This window comes from Phycodurus eques, chromosome 1, assembly GCF_024500275.1.
Source record: "Phycodurus eques isolate BA_2022a chromosome 1, UOR_Pequ_1.1, whole genome shotgun sequence".
NCBI lineage: Eukaryota > Metazoa > Chordata > Actinopteri > Syngnathiformes > Syngnathidae > Phycodurus > Phycodurus eques.
The window spans coordinates 20586583-20604032 of NC_084525.1; the positions used below are offsets into that span (position 1 = coordinate 20586583).

General features: G+C 38.9%; 1 protein-coding gene and 1 long non-coding RNA gene across 6 annotated transcripts in view; one reads left to right on the top strand and one right to left on the bottom strand.

Annotated features, from left to right (window-relative positions):
• espn (espin) overlaps positions 1-16809 on the top strand; it is a 51356-nt gene extending 34547 nt beyond the window's left edge. For 4 of the 5 annotated variants that reach the window (XM_061682238.1, XM_061682254.1, XM_061682271.1 and 1 more), the window contains 5 exons: positions 623-768; positions 1959-2336; positions 12550-12629; positions 12924-12944; positions 15039-16808. In XM_061682238.1, coding sequence (XP_061538222.1) covers positions 623-768; positions 1959-2336; positions 12550-12629; positions 12924-12944; positions 15039-15186 — 773 coding nt within the window. In that variant the 3' untranslated portion in view covers positions 15187-16808. Of the gene's footprint in view, positions 1-622; positions 769-1958; positions 2337-12549; positions 12630-12923; positions 12945-15038 lie in introns of all 5 variants that reach the window. The other variant, XM_061682246.1, reaches the window with a different exon arrangement.
• Positions 10069-13589, bottom strand: LOC133405394 (uncharacterized). The gene is made up of 3 exons (XR_009768945.1): positions 13410-13589; positions 12519-12599; positions 10069-10147 (listed from the first exon to the last, which is right to left on the bottom strand). It is a non-coding gene; the product is annotated as an uncharacterized LOC133405394 (long non-coding RNA).
• Positions 16810-17450: the final 641 nt, after the last annotated feature.

Genomic DNA, 17450 nt, shown 5'->3' on the forward strand with positions numbered 1-17450 from the left:
AATGTTTCCAGTTTGGTGTATCGTTTGGAATGTAGTCAATTAAATGTAGAAGAGGGTGATCAACTTCACTGATGCCTCGTTGCGGTGGCTCTGCAAGCACATCCATGCAGCTGTCCGCGTAGAGGATACACACCACTGATATACATCTTTACTCTTGATTTGAAGTAGAGCATTGTCCAATTCCTTTTTAACTTTGCTTGCTAACTGGAGTTAAATAATCCGGCCAAGAAACTACAATGGTCTCATTTTGCCCGAGACCGCCGTGTACCCCCGCGAGACTCGTGAGCAGGAGGTGCGCGTGAGCAAAATACGACTCGGTCACATCTCTACACTCTCCGATTGGCTATTCTTGTCCTGCCGTACTCAGTTGTAAAATAACAAAGTTAAATTATAGGCATTAGATGTGCCAGAGAGGGGTGAGTTTTTTTCAAAAGGTCATTTTAATAATATTCTACTGTCAGTTCATACATAGTTGAAGTGTACATGACAAAAAGTTTTTTTGTTTGTTTGTGTTTTTAACTGCAAATTGTTCCTTTAAGAGTATTTCTGGCTTTGGTTTCTCTCCCTTTATTCTGGCTCGATTTCTAACCGTTTTCACTTTTCTGCATCGTTTTGTCTGCAGGCACAAAATCTTTCAACATGATGTCCCCCACTGGTGATAACTCAGAATTGCTGGCAGAAATCAAAGCGGGAAAGAGCCTAAAGCCAACACCTCACAGTAAAGGCTACACCACTGTCTTCTCCAACAGCGGGCCAACAGGCAGCAACGTAAGTCCATAGTATCCATAATTACATTTCTTCTGGGCTCATGCCTTAGAATTCTGGAATTACAAAGTATTCATTGTGAATGAATACATAGTTTACATATTCAGTATTTCATCCAACTTCATTAGAATTGGGGTTGTATATGTATTATGCATTTATTGCTGTTAACACAATCAACACAGTCAAATACAACTATTGGCAAAGGAGGTGAAGTGAAGCTACAGTTATACAAAAAACTAAACGCCCCTGTTCAAATTGCAGGTTTTTATACAAAATATGATATACATAAATGATAGATAGATAGATAAATCATTTCAAAAACATTTCCACTGTCAGATAACCTTTATTATGTAAAACTCCGTTAGGGGGGGAAAAGTAGGGTAAATAAAAATAAACAACTGAGATAACATTGTTGCACAAGTCCACATGCCCTCTTATACAGTAAATGGGGATGTAGCTATGTTAAGAATTAAGCAAAAAACTGCCACCATTTAAAGTGCCTCTGATTAAACCCAAATAAAGTAGTAGTGGGCTTTTCCTGAAATTTTTAAAGTCACATCTTACAACACAATCCATGGTTTGGATGGCTTCTGCAGCATTTGACCAGTGAAACCCCCTCATTGGTCAAAAATTCTAAAACATCAAACAGGTGCTCAACGTTCTCAGTCTTTTTTGATATCCACCTGTCCCAGCTTTTTCGGAACGTGTTGCAGCCATAAGATTCCAAGTTAATGATTATTTGCTAAAACCAATAAAGTTTATAAGTTTGAACATCAAATATCTTGTCTGTTTAGTGTATTCAATTAAATATAGGTTGAACATGATTTGCAAATCATTGTAATCTGTTTTTATTTATTTTTAACACAACGTGCCAACTTCATTGGAATTGGGATTGGGGAATTATCCCAGGGACTTCAAATAAATGCCTGTCAAATATCAAAATTAATTTGGTTGGAATTGATGACACATTTGTTTTGGTTTATTTGTTTTTACTATTGGTGATTGAAGGGGGGCCTGCTTAAAACGGGCACTTTTATCATTCAGGGCAAATGGGCAGGTGCTTGAGCACCACTTGGGGTTTATGTCCACGTGCCTGGTTGTGACACTTGTTAAAACTTTGCGTGTTCAATCAAGCATTTAATTGCATCACATCCAACTTGTTGAAGTCCGTTTGTGAATTTATATTTTTCCAGGGAAACAACATATCTCCACCAGAAACTCGAGCTTGTAGCCCACCACCCAAGACGCCATCCCCACTTGCGTCCAATAGGTCGGTCACCTCCCCACCCACAACGCCAAGTACCACTCCCAGTCCACCTGGCTCGGGAGCCTTCAGGACTATGTCAGCCTCAGCGAGCTTCGAGCAACTGCACTTAAACTCCGTAATCAATGGGAGTGGTGTTGCGGGCACGGCAGGACCGCAGTCTGCGAGAAAGTCAAGCCTTGCTGATGTGGAGGCGCTCGTACCCACCCACGACGAGCAGGGAAAAGCTATCCCTGAATGGAAGCGTCAGGTGATGGTGCGAAAGCTTCAGGTCAAAGTGCAAGAAGAGGAAGAGCACAAACGCAAGGTAGGCACGGCAGTTGCCTGTCTTGTCACATTTTAGCAATCCCATTTGTGTTGGAAAGAATTTGAAAGCAGAACTTTTTATTGGCTTGTTTTTCTTTACAATAATGGACACCACAAATGGGATGATGCTAGATTTAGAAGTGGGTTTTTGTGATGTTTTTTTGTGTTCATGCATGGTGTGACACGTACAGTTGAATAAAAAAATGTAACTTTTTATCAAGGACTGTTTCCTACCGTTACTCTAGATAAATACATAAATCAAAGCAGCATTTATTCTCCAAAACTAATTGATCTAATTATGTTCACAATAAGTCAGCCCTAATGATCTGCATGTGGATAAATTCTACCAGGCAAAAAAAAAAAGTATTTGATTACATATGACTGATTAATTTGAAGTTACTATTAAAAACCGCTTAATCTAAAACAATGATGCTGTTCAGTAGTACTGTCATGATACGCCAAAAGTTAAGATTCAATTCATAGCTTGATTTCTGACCCATAGTTCGAAACACAATAAAATACAAAAAAAAATAGATTATTCATTCATTTTCAGTTTTAAAACTGCTTGTAAAATTTGAATGTAGCTTCACTTCACGACTCCCTCCCCCCTCGTGTCTTTGACCAAAGCCACGCCCCTCATTTACATTCTCGAGGCGTGCACTGTAAACAAGCTACATTGGTAGCATGACTTATTGTAATGATAAGACTAAATGTTATCTGTATGAAGATTTATTATTTGGAATGTACAAAAAAAAAGAGGTGATAAACTTACCTGTCGAGCAAAAATATCGATATTCCACATCGCTTCTCAATCCTACTGACAAGTTTATACTGACAGTATTATGAAAAATGACAAAAAGTGATTTTTGTTTAATTACTCAATTCACCCTTTTATTATTATTATTATGTATTATTGAAATAAAGTCAGAGTATATTGTGACTCAGTTTTTCTCCGTACGCCACTTAAATTAATTTCGGCAAGGAGTCTTTGACGATGCATTAACATTTTGACGTGACTTGAAATAGTTTTTATAAGCACTTACGGACAATAGTCTGGGTCTTGTCGACTACGCGATTTCCATCTCTGTTCTCAACCAGGTAGCCAAATTGCTCCCGTACTGCTGACCTAAATGAACTTGGAGGGTCTGCAGTTTCCTCCTCATCTCAGTCAGATGACTGTTACCAGAAAAAGTAGTCACATAACAACAAGTTGGAGGAGGCTTGCTGAAGAAATGTGTCTTCAATTTAGGGTTAGGTTTTTTTATTATTATGATTCATTTAAAATAATTTTGTGACCTCAAATGGCTGTATCTGAATTGGAGACACAAATTATGGGAGTTGGAAGCAGTGTCACAGTTCTACAATTTCAAAGGTGTTCATGTCTTCAGCGTATCGCGATCTTTCTTTTCGATGCTGTATCGTTACAGGCTTAATTTTCAGTCATGCTAACATCAACTATCGTACTGGATTGACATTTCCCCACAATATTAAAATACATCTTGTTTCTTAAGTGCATGAAATGGCCTTCTACCCACCTATTTTTGAATGCTCCTGGTGTTTGGTATTTCTTAAGTATAAAGCTGTATGTTTTGCATATGTTTTGAATTTTCACCAGTTGAGTGTTTGGAGTGATGTGAAGACTTGCCTCCACAGCCCATCACGGCATCAAAACACTTGATGAATGGATTTCACAGAGTGAGCTGGTGTTGGATGATGGAGTGTTTTGTGGTTTCAAGCTGATACATGCAGATTCAGTGGTGTGATGTCAAGCCCATTCACACTACAGTTCAAACACTCGTATTAAACAAAACACTTAAAACAACAACTAAATGTGCCATTAACTCATACAGTCAGTGGGGATAAACATGTTATTTAAACTTTTTATTCATATCATTGATTGCATAAAAGTTGTGAGGAGCAAGGCTTAACCACAAGTGATTCAGAATATGTCAGCTTCGTTGCACTACCAACCACTAAGCCAGGGTTTTTGAATATCATGGTTGGGTGTCGATGTTACACTGTTTATAGGCTTCAAGAGTGCCCTAATGTATGTATCCTCAAATGAACATTCCACGATGATTAAAAGATAAAACAATTGACAACCTTGAGTAAGCTCTATTTAATGCATCGTGATTGGATGTTTAAACAATTAAAAAACATGGAAAGCCTAAACTACATTCAAAACAGGTGAAATGCAAATTACACACCTTATACAAATCATTCATCCATACGGGATAAATAGACTGAATTAGGAAAAAAAAAAGTGGGGAAGGGACATCAGGTCCTCTCTTTCGTTGAAATGAAGCATGAAAAGAGGCAGTGGCATTGCACCACTAAATCCATGTAAATCCAGTGTGTCCTAAAGGATGTGCAATGAAGCATGTGTTTAAACAAGGAACTCAGTGCTGAAGGAATCCATCCCCTCCTCTCCATTTTCTTGTCTCCTGGTCTCCTTTGACCTCTGGTTTAGTTTGCAGCGAGTGGGCCCTACCATCCTCAGGAATGGCACTACTCCCACATCCACAATGCTATTTTGGGACCATTTGGAGAATTGATGACTGAGGGTGATCTCAACCGCATTGAGAAGCAAATTGAGAACCTGCAAGTGATGCACAAAGTCTCCGAAGTTGAGAAGGAGCTGGAAGAACTGGAGCAGGAGCTCCATCAGCTTCTACCCGTTTCTGCAGCGCTCACTCAAGGACATTTCTCAGTCAATCCAAAGCAGGTGCATGGCCAAGCTGAAGATCTTCCAGCGTGGTGCAGCAAGATTTCTACCTTGCTCAAGAGTATGGCCATTCTTCTTGCTACACTGGGGGGCAAAGAGATTGGCATTCTGGAGTTAATAACCCCTAGATATTCTCAAAAAGGGACAAAGAATGTGGCAGTAAGTCCGGCAGATCCAGCTACGGGATTTATTGGGCGCTCTCAGTCCTTCTCTACGAAGGAAGATGTGGAGAAGGAGATGAAGCAGTTTGGTGTATCGGTGAAGAACCTCAAGGCCAGTTATGAAATTCAGTCACAGTCTGCAAATAGCAAAGAAACAAGGGTGTATAAACGCCAGAGTTCACTTCCAGTTGTAAGCAAGTATAGCAATGTGTGTTCCTCTGTTGACCCGCCTCAGTCCCACACGAATGATTCTTTGCTTTCAGTGGAGAAGTCCATCCCGAAACACACTGACGAGCCCGTTATTGGGGCTTCTTATGCTTCTCAAACCTATGCAACCACTGAGATAATGGCTCAAACCAAGATTCAGGAGTTTAACCAGGTTCTTTCTTCGAACCTCATTTTAAACAGTCACCAACCAACAAGAAGTTTGGAGGTGCAGACAGATCTCAGCTATGTGCAGGAATGTATTGAAACAAGGAAAGAGAGGATTGTCTTCCTGTTCCTTGAACACTGGCGCAAGTACACCATCTCTGAATCTGGGAGAAGAGGAAATAATCTGGACATGACCTGGGAGAATTTTAGTCACGTTAACACGGAGGGAGAGATTGTTGGAGAGATTCACAGTGACGATGATAAGCTCCTCCTTTTCATGAAGTCCAAGCAGGTAGTGGGGAAATTGATAGGCCACTGGAGGACCATTATGAGCCAGGTGCCCAGTCGCCAAATTCGTAGGCTGAGTCGAGTCCAGATGATCTATTGGCCTGAACACTTCTTGCCACACATCGACGGCTCACCTGTGAGTTACGAAAGCCTAACGCTTGATCTTTTCATGCTCGGATACTTCCAGCTTCTGGAAATGAACATGACTCGCAGCGAGCGCAAATTCCGCCACCTATTGTGCTACGAGATGTTTGATCGTCTTGGCAGGCATCAGTGGGAGGTTATAAAGCAGTTTCACAAGGAGGTAATGGGGGATATTGAGAGAGGAAAGAGAGACTGGGTGGATGGTTTTGAGGACATCAAGCGTAAGTACTTTGGGGACTCTGATGACGAGGGATGTGCAATGACAGCCTCTCTGCATTCCATGTCCCCTGAGACTGCCTTCATTCCGACGGAAGAGCCACTTCCGCCCCCACCCTGTCATCCTGCACCCCGTCCGCCTCCAAATACACAACCTACTCAGACATGTGCCACACTGGCATCTCAATTAGATTTGCCTTTTCTGTCACCTGCTGCAGCCCTGGATGGTGCATTTGACACCAGTCAGTGTGTGGAACAGAACACCCTGCTGGACACACTGAACAATCGGCAGATGGATTTAAAGAGCACTGAGCACATGTCATTAAATGAGCCGCATGCTCAGCAAGATGAGATACAGAGGGTGACAAACGTGCAAAACACAGACGCAATAAACACATATGAGACACTGCAGGACACTGTACAAAGCCAAGAAGCAGTTCCAGTTCAAGACATTACTGTTAAAACCATAGCAGAACCTCGACCTAGAGAAAAAGACGATTCAATTAAAGTGATCTATGAACTCAAGGAGTTTAGTAATGAGGAGATTATTAGGTACATTGATCGAAGCTTCGCCTTCTGGAAGCAAAAGGAAGCTGAGCTTTTTGACATCTAACATGTCTTGACTATATAGCGACATTGAAATAGACAGACGACGAGCATGAGCTGTAAAATTAACCGGCACTTACCAGTAAGTTCCGAAAGTAAAGTAATTGGTTGCGTTTGCTTTTAGGCCGTGTCACATGAGGTACTTAACAGCTACAAAGGGCATGCGCTTAGCTCTACTGGATGAAAAGAAAGTCATGTCTAAAGTCACACACATGTTGCAAGCATTAGAAACATTTTCATTAAAGAACGTATACAGCAAAAATAAACTGCAATGTTGGATTTGTTTTGTGAAAAGTTTGATTTGCCATACATGTGCTTGCTTCGATGGGCTCTGAGAAGATGGCAAAAAAACAGCAGAGGTTACTTGTATAATGATATTTAAGACTGCAAATACTAATTCATTGATTCACCATCACAGGAAACATATGTCTTCCTAAAAACAGTTTGTTTGACAGAAAGGAACAAAACAGAACATTTCTAACTTAAATTAGTAATATGCAGTGAGGGCTCCTAAGGTTCTTATGACTCATAAGGCTAAAAGGCAGTATCAATCTTTTTTTCATAACCATCTTTGATTTGACATGTTAGACCTGTTGTTTTCAACTGTTGTCACCCTGACCCGCATTTTCCAATTGCAAAGTCTTAACCCACTTTTATAGAGGTGAAGAGCAATTCATGAAAATGAAGTATTGTTCAAAAATAGCCTTAGCTTACATGTTAAATGTCTTTCAGAGCACCTTAAAAAACTCAACATGAACATGACAACTAGATGTTTAAAAAAAATAAAATAAATAAATATCTGCTCCCCATTTGCTGTACCGCAAATAGCACAAATCTGCAAGTAATTGACGCCTACCCCCAAAGGTTTGGAATTGCCTTTGATGCCACAAATTAGCACCAAAGCAATATTTTATTACATGGATTTGGCCTGAGCACAAAAATAGTGAATAGGTGAGAAAAAAAAAAAATACGGCCACAAAATTTCACTTACTGTGTGACTTGGCACTGATGTCATGTTTTTAGGAAAGTCCCTCACGTAATATGTACCACGTGGGAATTAATTCAGTATGGCACAGAGGCGTACCAAATAAAAATAATGTACATGAACTGTGACACCCCAAGTAATAAAGTTTCTGATGCATGCCTGTCAAAAAGTTATTTTCCCCAGATAAAAGACAAGTCCAACAACTGATGCACGTTCAAAGTTTCACTGTACAGGGGGTCCTCTCTTTGCAATGGAGTTGCACTCTGCACATATTTGTATGAAAACCACTTACATATATTCTAATATGAAACAATCCAATTAAAAACAGTAACTGAGCATGCCTTCTTGTACCTTGACATGACGTTGTCTTTGTGCACTGTTGCGCAGTCTACTACTGTACATTGTGCTCCATTTATAACCTCGTTGTACCTCAGAATCGTCGTAGACCGAAGACCCCCTTACTTTTTTCGGCTCTCTATCTGTACATTGACTCAGTTTTTGGTCCTGACCCGCCAGTTCAGAATCACTGTGTTTGACCTCAGAATCATTTCTATTTATGGACTATGCAACAACACTGCTTTAATGTACTAAATATCAGCATTCACTGATTCACAGTTTGTGACTGCACCATGAGATCTATTCTGCATTTTAAGACTAATTTTGTGTCATTTGTGTGGTAGGACATTTCCCAGATTTAAATGTGTGTTAGTATCTTGCTGTTATAAATAAAGCTGTTTACATTTTTTGTGAATATGTAATCTCGTGATCTTTTTGATAAAGTAGAACAACAGTATATATCGTCACCTTCCAAAAATAAAGCCTGTCATATTTTCAGTTTTTCAGAAAAGACAAAAAACTGAACCAAATACTGATTATATTTAATAATTTCATTCATAAAGGTTTTATTATTATTGCATAATATGAGGATGTAGGCGATTTGAGCAGAGGTGGCTAGCATCATGAAGAAATGATTAAGACGCAAAAAAAAGATCATTTTGTCAAAAAGGAACGTGACATTTTGTATAATACTTCCTATTATGTACAATGGAAGAGACAAAATGTAATTGTGTAATCCCTGGCTGTGAGGCGTTGGACTGTAAGATGTCCACTTTTGTCATTACGTCATCCAGCATTGAGATTACCTTCTAATAACCCTCTTACCAACTCCCGCTGTCTTGCTTGCTATCTTTGGCTTAGAAGCCATAAAGAGGTTTTAGCGACTCTTTATCAACTGCAACTTCTCAAATGGGAATGCAGTCAACATTTGTTATGTTACACAATGTGAGCCATTTCGTTGAGTGGAACCAGTGATACTGCCTGCCAAAATTGCAAACAGACTAAATGAATTGTATTAGGGAAGATCACTGTACTGAAAGATTTATAAGTCATTTAGGATCATGAGCAGTGAATCCATCTTTGATTATGGAACACTTCAGAGTGACAATTTTAAAACATCCTAAAAGGAAGCAACCATAATACTTACAGTATACTTTGTACACAGGGTAGACTTTTGCTTCAGTATTTCAATTTTAAAATCCTATTTTGGTCGCATCCTTATTTTTGTATTTATTTATTGTCAAAAAGATTAGCTCTTAAGTCTTTGCTGCATGTCGTTGCTTTGCCCGAATGGACTGAAACACAAGATCTCAATTACTTTCCATCTATCCATTTTCAATGCCACTTATCCTCATTACGGTTTTGGGCACAGGGTGCTGGAGCCTATCCCAGCTGACTTGGGGGGGGGGGAAGGCAGACTCCACCCTGAGCTGGCCGCCAGTCAGTCGCAGGTCACGTATATAGACCGTCAATCATTCACACTTGCATTCACACCGTCACTTCGTGGGAACTGAACCTGCGCTGCCTACGCCAAAGTCAGACAAATGTACTACCACCCCATCAGTGCTTTTCTATTACTAAGATTCCATAATGTACTAATTTGGGACTGCTAACAACTTAATCTGTCTTTTTTTAATTTTATTTTTTATATATTTACAACAACAGTTCTCTTAAAAATGAAACGGAGTTTAATGGAACAAGACTACTTAGTCTTCTTCCATTGGCAAAATATTCAAACAACACATGATCATAGAAACTATAAATTTATCAGGTAATTTCTTTGTTTTTTTATGGCTCTTTAATTCCCAAGGGAGTAATGAAACATTCATGACATAGATAATCTTACCTCCTGGATTCCTTTGCCAAGACAAGTGAAACACTTAAACAAGAGAAATGCATTGGGGTAATGTATCTTGTCAGGTCAAAAAAAGCGAATCGAAGATGGCTGCCCTCTTTGCCGCCGCTCCTCACATTGCTGTCTAAAAAGAGACAATAGGCTCTAGTTACTCGTCGGCACTGTCGGAGAAAACGTCATGTGTTGATTGAGAGAAACAAGAGAGGAATAGTTAATAATGTGTACTGTTTGCAGTGTGTAACATACTGTACACATGTCAGTGTACACACAGTGCTTTGAGCAGTCTCTCCATAAAGGCTTTTTAGTATGAGAGAATGTGGTTGAACACAGGTTAAACATTGGTATTATCAGTTCATTCTTCTCTATGCAGAGGCTTAGCATAAACATAAGCACATAGGAAAAAAGGGAGGCATTTAAATCCAGGGAACTTGTATTAGTGTACAGTATGTGTCTAAGGTAATTGACTTTGTTTGAATCATGTGTGACGGGTTTCAGACTTACTGGTCAAAAATAGAACACACATATGGTAGGATTTAAATGGGAATCTAAAGTGAGAAAAGAAATTCATGACCACATCACTAATGAAGTTTAAAGAAGGGCACATTCAATGAAGGCACTTTTATAATTGTGGTTTTTGCATATGCTCAGTTTGGAGAGCTGCAATTTATGAAGACACGCATGGAGGTATTATTATGCATCTTCCTACAGTAGTCACTCCTTTGTGACTTAAACACTACGGGCTCTATTTTTGTAGACAGCGGATTTACAGTGGGGCACAAAAAAAAAAAAAAAAAAAAAAAATTTCGTGCAAGCGCAAAGCTCGCTGCACGTGTTTGCCAATTTGGCAGACCGGTCTGTGGCAAATTGCAACGAGGGTGTGTCCTTCGACATGCGCCTGATACATGTGACAATTTGGTGGTAGAAAGTCAGTTTAAACTTACGTGTGCTTGGACCACATCTAAGTCCGACGCAGTAGGTTGGTACTGGTCTAACGTGATTTTGGTGAATATGATTGGGGCACAGGCAGACAGATTCTGAGTTCCGCGGACAATGTGGTGGATTTCGGATGCATTTCATCCATAAATATGTGAACAGTGGGTATCAAACCCTGTGATTAATTTTAGAAATCAATTAATTGAACATATTTTTATCATTAATTTCTTTTTTTTAAATCATCCCACTTACTGGCACGCAGCTATGGGGGAGGGGGGGGGTTTGACATGATCGATCGTGGGTGGGGATAGGTACATATCGGACATATTTAAGTCGCCAACAGTTCTCACCAGCTCATTCTGTACTTAATAAGGGTACCCGCTCACGTGGTCTGTTGTCACACGGGCCAAGAGCAGGACAAAGCATCAGTCATACACAGATTGCTGCGTCTTCTTTCACACAGAGATACAGGTATCTCCATGCGAGACACACGGCACCCCATTTAAAGGGAATAAGAGGAGCCGCTTTGATGGGTGGCGAATAAAGTCAGCTGTGTCCACTCCCACAACGGCACAGTACACCGTTTTTTTTTTATTCATCGGCCTGCGTGGGTCTGTAAAATTACAAAAACTCAGTCCAACCCGCCTCTACAAATTTGAATGGATGGACTATGGTATATAATCAGACCATATGAATGGCATTCTTAACATTTCAAATTCTAATTGGATGGAAGTTGGAACCATACTAATCATCAGTTAAGTTACATTTCTTTTCTTATGATGTCGGAAATCGCCATTAATTAGAAAAGACTCTTGTGAGGATTTGATTTCAATTAATTGCGTCATGAAACAGTTTATATAAAATGGATTGCACGACTTGGTTGTTACTAATTTCAGTCTCTACTCATTTGTCTAAAGAAGAACGATATGTTGTTAGATCTGTGAAGTTGAGCTACAACCATGTGATGGCAACTCATCCAGGCAGCAATATTCTATCCCATTGGTTCTCAAACCTTTTAAACTAAGTACCACGCCAAAGAAATACTTACCTCTACAAATACCACCCTGACGACAACCATTAAATTCCAGTAAGGTAATAGGCTGAAGAGTTCATCAAAAACGAGCCAGATATGGAAACGTATATTTATTATTGTATGCCACCGTAATGTTATGTAGTTTGAACATTAACACCACGCTTAAATACAGGAAAAGAAAAAAAATCACTTAATTATTCAATTGAAATGTATTGCACAACTAAAAACACTGTTCTATTCTGTTAGACACTCTCATTGAAACAGGAGTTCAGAACCTTCAGAGTGAGATGATCCCATTCTCTTAAAAAAAATCTAAATTAATGGATTAAATGCTGTTTCATCTTCCCATATTCAAACAAAGATATTCAGTCAAACGTGCTTCCCTGGTGGTTTATTAGAGCGACTCTGAAGTAGGAACAGAACTGTTTGGTTTCTACTCCTTGTCCTCCTCCAAAAAGACAACACTGATTGAATGGGGTTAAGCAAAACAGGGCGTGCTTGTAAACAGATGTTACAAGGATGTACTCACACAATATTTGTCACTCTGCTGATCTTGATAGGCTGATGAGGAGGCAGCACGCCTGGCATCGATGCCGGCCTGGAGGAGAGACTTGATGAAGAAGAAATTGGACGAAGAGAAGTGAGTAACGAAGCTGTGCTGCGGTACATCATCTTATTAGCACAGTCAGGGCAGACAGTCCATAATCATATACCCTTGCAAGCAATGATTGATAATTACTAGCTCGATGGATGGATGGATGGATGGATGGATGGATGGATGGATGTATAGATAGATAGATAGTTAACAGATTACATAAAAATGGAACTTGATTGTTTGTGCCTCTATTACGAAATTGAACTGTATACTGTTTTGTAACCCTGTAAATTCTTTTTGATATTTACACTTTTTTCCTATTGTGCTTATGCCCACCTGATGTGACAGGGAACAAAAGAGGTAAGAATAAAAATGGCTTCCTACATACAAACTTGATCATTTAAAATGGTAATGTGTGAAAGGCTGTCCAGATTGTCTGTGACTGAAAGTGATTTGGCCAACTGGTGTTACACAATCCACACAATTAGAAATGCCAGCCCTATCGATAGAACATCGAAATAATATGTCCATATACCAATATAGCTGCACTGGGATACAAAGGTCTGTCCTACAATATTGAATCCTTTTTATTGTCGTTACAGTTTAGGCTACTAGGTGGTGCCATTTCCATTTTTGTGTCCCTTACCTAGGGACTGAGTGACTCAGGAAATGCGTACGCTAAAATTGTGCTCATTGGAACGACAAAAAGTATCTACATTCGCTTTACAAATATACATGGTATCCATTAGCTTGGAGGCTTTTCCTTTAGCAGCGTGCGAATATTAATAGCCCCCCAAAAAAAACAAAAAAACGCAGTGCACTCACCTGCCAATGTTGTGGCCAACAATGGCTTTTTTTCTGGCTATCGCGGAAGCTATAGCACATTATATTTCCATCCTGACAAATAAATCGATAAAAAATTAAGGTGATATTTCCCCGTGCTGCCGCTCAAAATCAAAACATGATAAGCGTTATAAGCATCTTTTCAAATTTCGCATATATACTTTGAAAATGGCCGCGCCTTTTGAATACGTCAGTTGAGCAGCCAATCGGAACAGTGTGACCCTCTCAATGCCCATATTACGTCATGGACGTTCTACGACCTTGCATTAAAAGGTAGAGTTTGCAGTTTTTTTTTAAAAAAAATTTGTTTGTCCTGACAGTAGAATGGATATTCCTAAATTGATCTTTTGAAAAAGCGTCCCTCTTTGACCCCATCAAATGCCTCTAATTTTAATTATTACAATAGGAACAGCCTATCAGAGACTGTAGAAACAGAAAGCGTTACATAAGAAACGTACCCGTCTGCAGATTTCTTTATTTGACCAGATTTCCCCCCCCCCTTGTTAGCAAGAAAAGTTCAAAAGAAGGAATTGGACAGATCGCGAGACAAAATAAGGGTAAACATATGTAATGTGCACGAGCTCGGTAGTGATGGGCGTGGCTTGAGTCAGATGTGAGGGTGCAGAGCAGTGAAGTGAGGCTGCATCCGAATCTTACTCGCAGTGTAAAAACATCATACTGAATATTTAGGCATATGAAAGCTCAATTATGCGGGCTGAAAACTGATTTAAGGGAGTCGGGGGCCCAACTGCTTTTCATGTACCCTTGTGTAGTGTGTCAATTAAACTCAATGTTATTAGATCAATAGTTCTCTAACTTTTTTATTTATTTTTTTTTTTATTTTGGTCACTTAAATTTTTATTCATTTTTTAACAAAATTGTACACAAATATGGTTCAAATGTTAACAAAAAAAACCTAGGTAAAAAAAAAACCTAGGTATCAGCAGTTGGTCTATAAGTAGTTCTCTCACTTTTTACATGAAGTACCACCTTTAAAAAATACTTGGCTCTCCAAGTACCACCATAATAACTAACATTAAATTACAGCAGCGTAGGAAACCCAAGTGTTCATTAAAAAATGAACTCAACAATGAATTTCCCCATAAAAGTATAGTAACATTATGCCAGTTTGAACATCAGCACTGTGCTTAAATAACAGAAAATAACAAAAACTGTACTTAAATAATGATCCAATTTAAATATATTGCATACACAAATAATTAAAAAAACGTACCTTAAAAATTTTGAAAACACAGGGTTCTAAAAGATTAACTGCAAATATACTGTACTTAAAGGTAAATACAACTGAACTGGACTCAACAAATTTACTGTACTATTGAGCCACTATAACATTGTGCAGTTTAAACATTTACTGTAATTCAATCTTATGCCTAACACTAGAGGAAGCGGGCACCACTAGTGGTACGCATCCCACACTGAGAATAACTGCATTTGGTTAATCAAGTGGTCAAAATCTGTGCTTGAAAATATTGTGGTGCATGTACTACTTGTATATTAATAGTAGAATCGTTCGGAAATAATTGGTGTGTTTTTTTGTTGTTGTCTATTTATTTAAAACAATTTCAGCCTTTGTCCTCTGAATACGTTTAGGAAAATAGAAGAGGAAGCCAAACAGGCCAAGGAGGTGGAGGAGAAGACCGAGCAGGAGCGACTGAGGATCCTGGGTTACGATGAGACCAAGCTTGCCCCTTGGCAACGGCAAATCATCCTGAAGAAAGGCGACATAGCCAAACAGTGACCGGGCCTTTCCTGCTCATGGGACCCTTCCCATCATTGATCCACCCACAATTCCTAAGGCCTTCACTGATCCCTTTTCTCTCCCTGATGTTTGGCTGTGCCCTCGGCATGGACGAGCTCACCACCTCTCCCGATGATGTCCCGTCTTTGTCTCTCACGGTCCAGACACAGAACCGTCACAACCGCGATTGCGGCTGTGACCTCGACCCTTGTTGAAAGTCTCCTGAAGACAACTTTTAAGCATTAGTATAGCTTTGGCATGCACTGATTGCCCTCACATAAGACATCTTTAAACTGCATGTGTCCTTAATTCAGACCTCTTTGCTTTACTGCAAATTCAATGTAATCACTTAGACTTTCTCAAACAAACGGCGAGTGAGGAAAAAAAAGGGGCTATTTGTTAGCATTGTTGCCACAGAAAGGGGTTAAAAGAGCTGTCATTATATTTGTTTTGTACAATACCCACACTCTCCGTTATGTAACACCATTGACATAGGCCTCCTAATCAATGCATTTATATCATGAAAACATTTTTGTATAACGCTCAAAGATGCGCAATCTTGACTTTATTGCCATAGTTGTCATTCTTCCAAGAAGCAATTCTTCTACTTTTCCAAAAATAAAAAAACTCTTGACCTAAACTCACATTTTCTAGATGTGAACATTTGAGCAAAATCCAATTCATGTCAATATTATTCGCACATGTTCATTTTCTAACTCAGCTCTGGAAAATTTAAAGGCTATAATGATCGTAATTCATTTTTCTATTTGTGTTAATGCTATGGTGATCATGAAAGTTGTGTGCATGTTGCATAATTTGTATCAAGCATGTTGTAATTTATTAAGCATACATAACCGAGGTCCCAGATATTCAGCCTAGTTTATTTTTACAGCAGGCAGTTTGTCAACACGCACTGGGTATTGCACAAGTAGATAATATTAATCAATCCCGAGATGTGTGTTTTCTTTCTGCAGGAGAACACTAAGTAGTAACTGGGTTTTAAAATGATGTTGGATCACACATTTGACAAACTATATCATTTAATTGTTTACAATAGATAATCAGTGCACACCTCATGTCATCATCATTTGGAAATAATTTACTTTCATTAGCTGCCATATAATATTGAAATTTAAAATTATGTTATCGCCATTTGATTTTTCTATGCATATAAAGTCTGTACATAGTCACCCTCTCTGATTATGATAATTTCAGTGTTTGCATACTGGATCTCAGCCTTGATTGGATAGAATGTTGGCTAATACATGCACGCATGGTTAGGTTTTCAGACTGTTAAAAAAATACATGGAAATAAATTGCAATTACAAAAACAGGGCAGACTGCTTTTGTTGACTCAAATAAAGGGCAGGATGTGGAGTTCAGTTGCAATAATTTTTAAGAATTTAAAAAGCAAAAAAGGATGTGAACCTCTTCAAAGAAGGATAATGTGTTTATGTAAAAATTATGTATTTATTCACGTTTCTCAAGTTGACATATAAGTGACTGTTACATTGGGATTTAATGCAGTTCATTGACCGTTTACAGTGATGTGGTGTAGGTTGTGTTTTAGCCTTTTCAACGTTCGTCAAACATCCCAGTGCAATCACACACTGTATGCAATATAAGCCAATATATCTGGTAAGGATGTATCCGCACTCCACCGCATTAAAAAACTGACTGAGAGAGAGAAATTGTGTGAAACAATATGATCTAGCAATATTTGAGGTCGCCTTCAAATAGAATCTACTAATAGTTTGAATGCGTTTATTTATTTATTTTTAAAATTGATTTATTTTTCCTTTTTTTTTTAATGTGATGTAGTACAAAGTATTGGCCACTAGCATGAACTAACGACCTGTTGGAAGTTGTAGGATCAACAAACGAGCAAAACATGAGGAAGAATTTAATTTATACTTGAAACATTGCTAAATAATCTCGTCATATAAACGTGTAGACTACATTTAGGAAATGTCCAACTGATGTGAAACTATTCTTTTTAAGAGGCGAATCGAGTTTGTGATTAAATAGTTGTTGCATGAAGTGAATGAGAGGCAAAACGTGTTCGTTCCAGTTGCGATCCATTTAACGCCCTACGAATGAAATGACCTGTCTAAATGAGAATATTCACAGGGATGAATAGAAAGATTTGTGTGTGTGTGTGTTTGTTTTTATTTATTTGTATTTGTTTTGCACATTTCTGTCATTGGCTGACGCTCACCTGTGCCGATGACGTCAGCAGGGCGCCACCATTGCAGGAAGTGGCA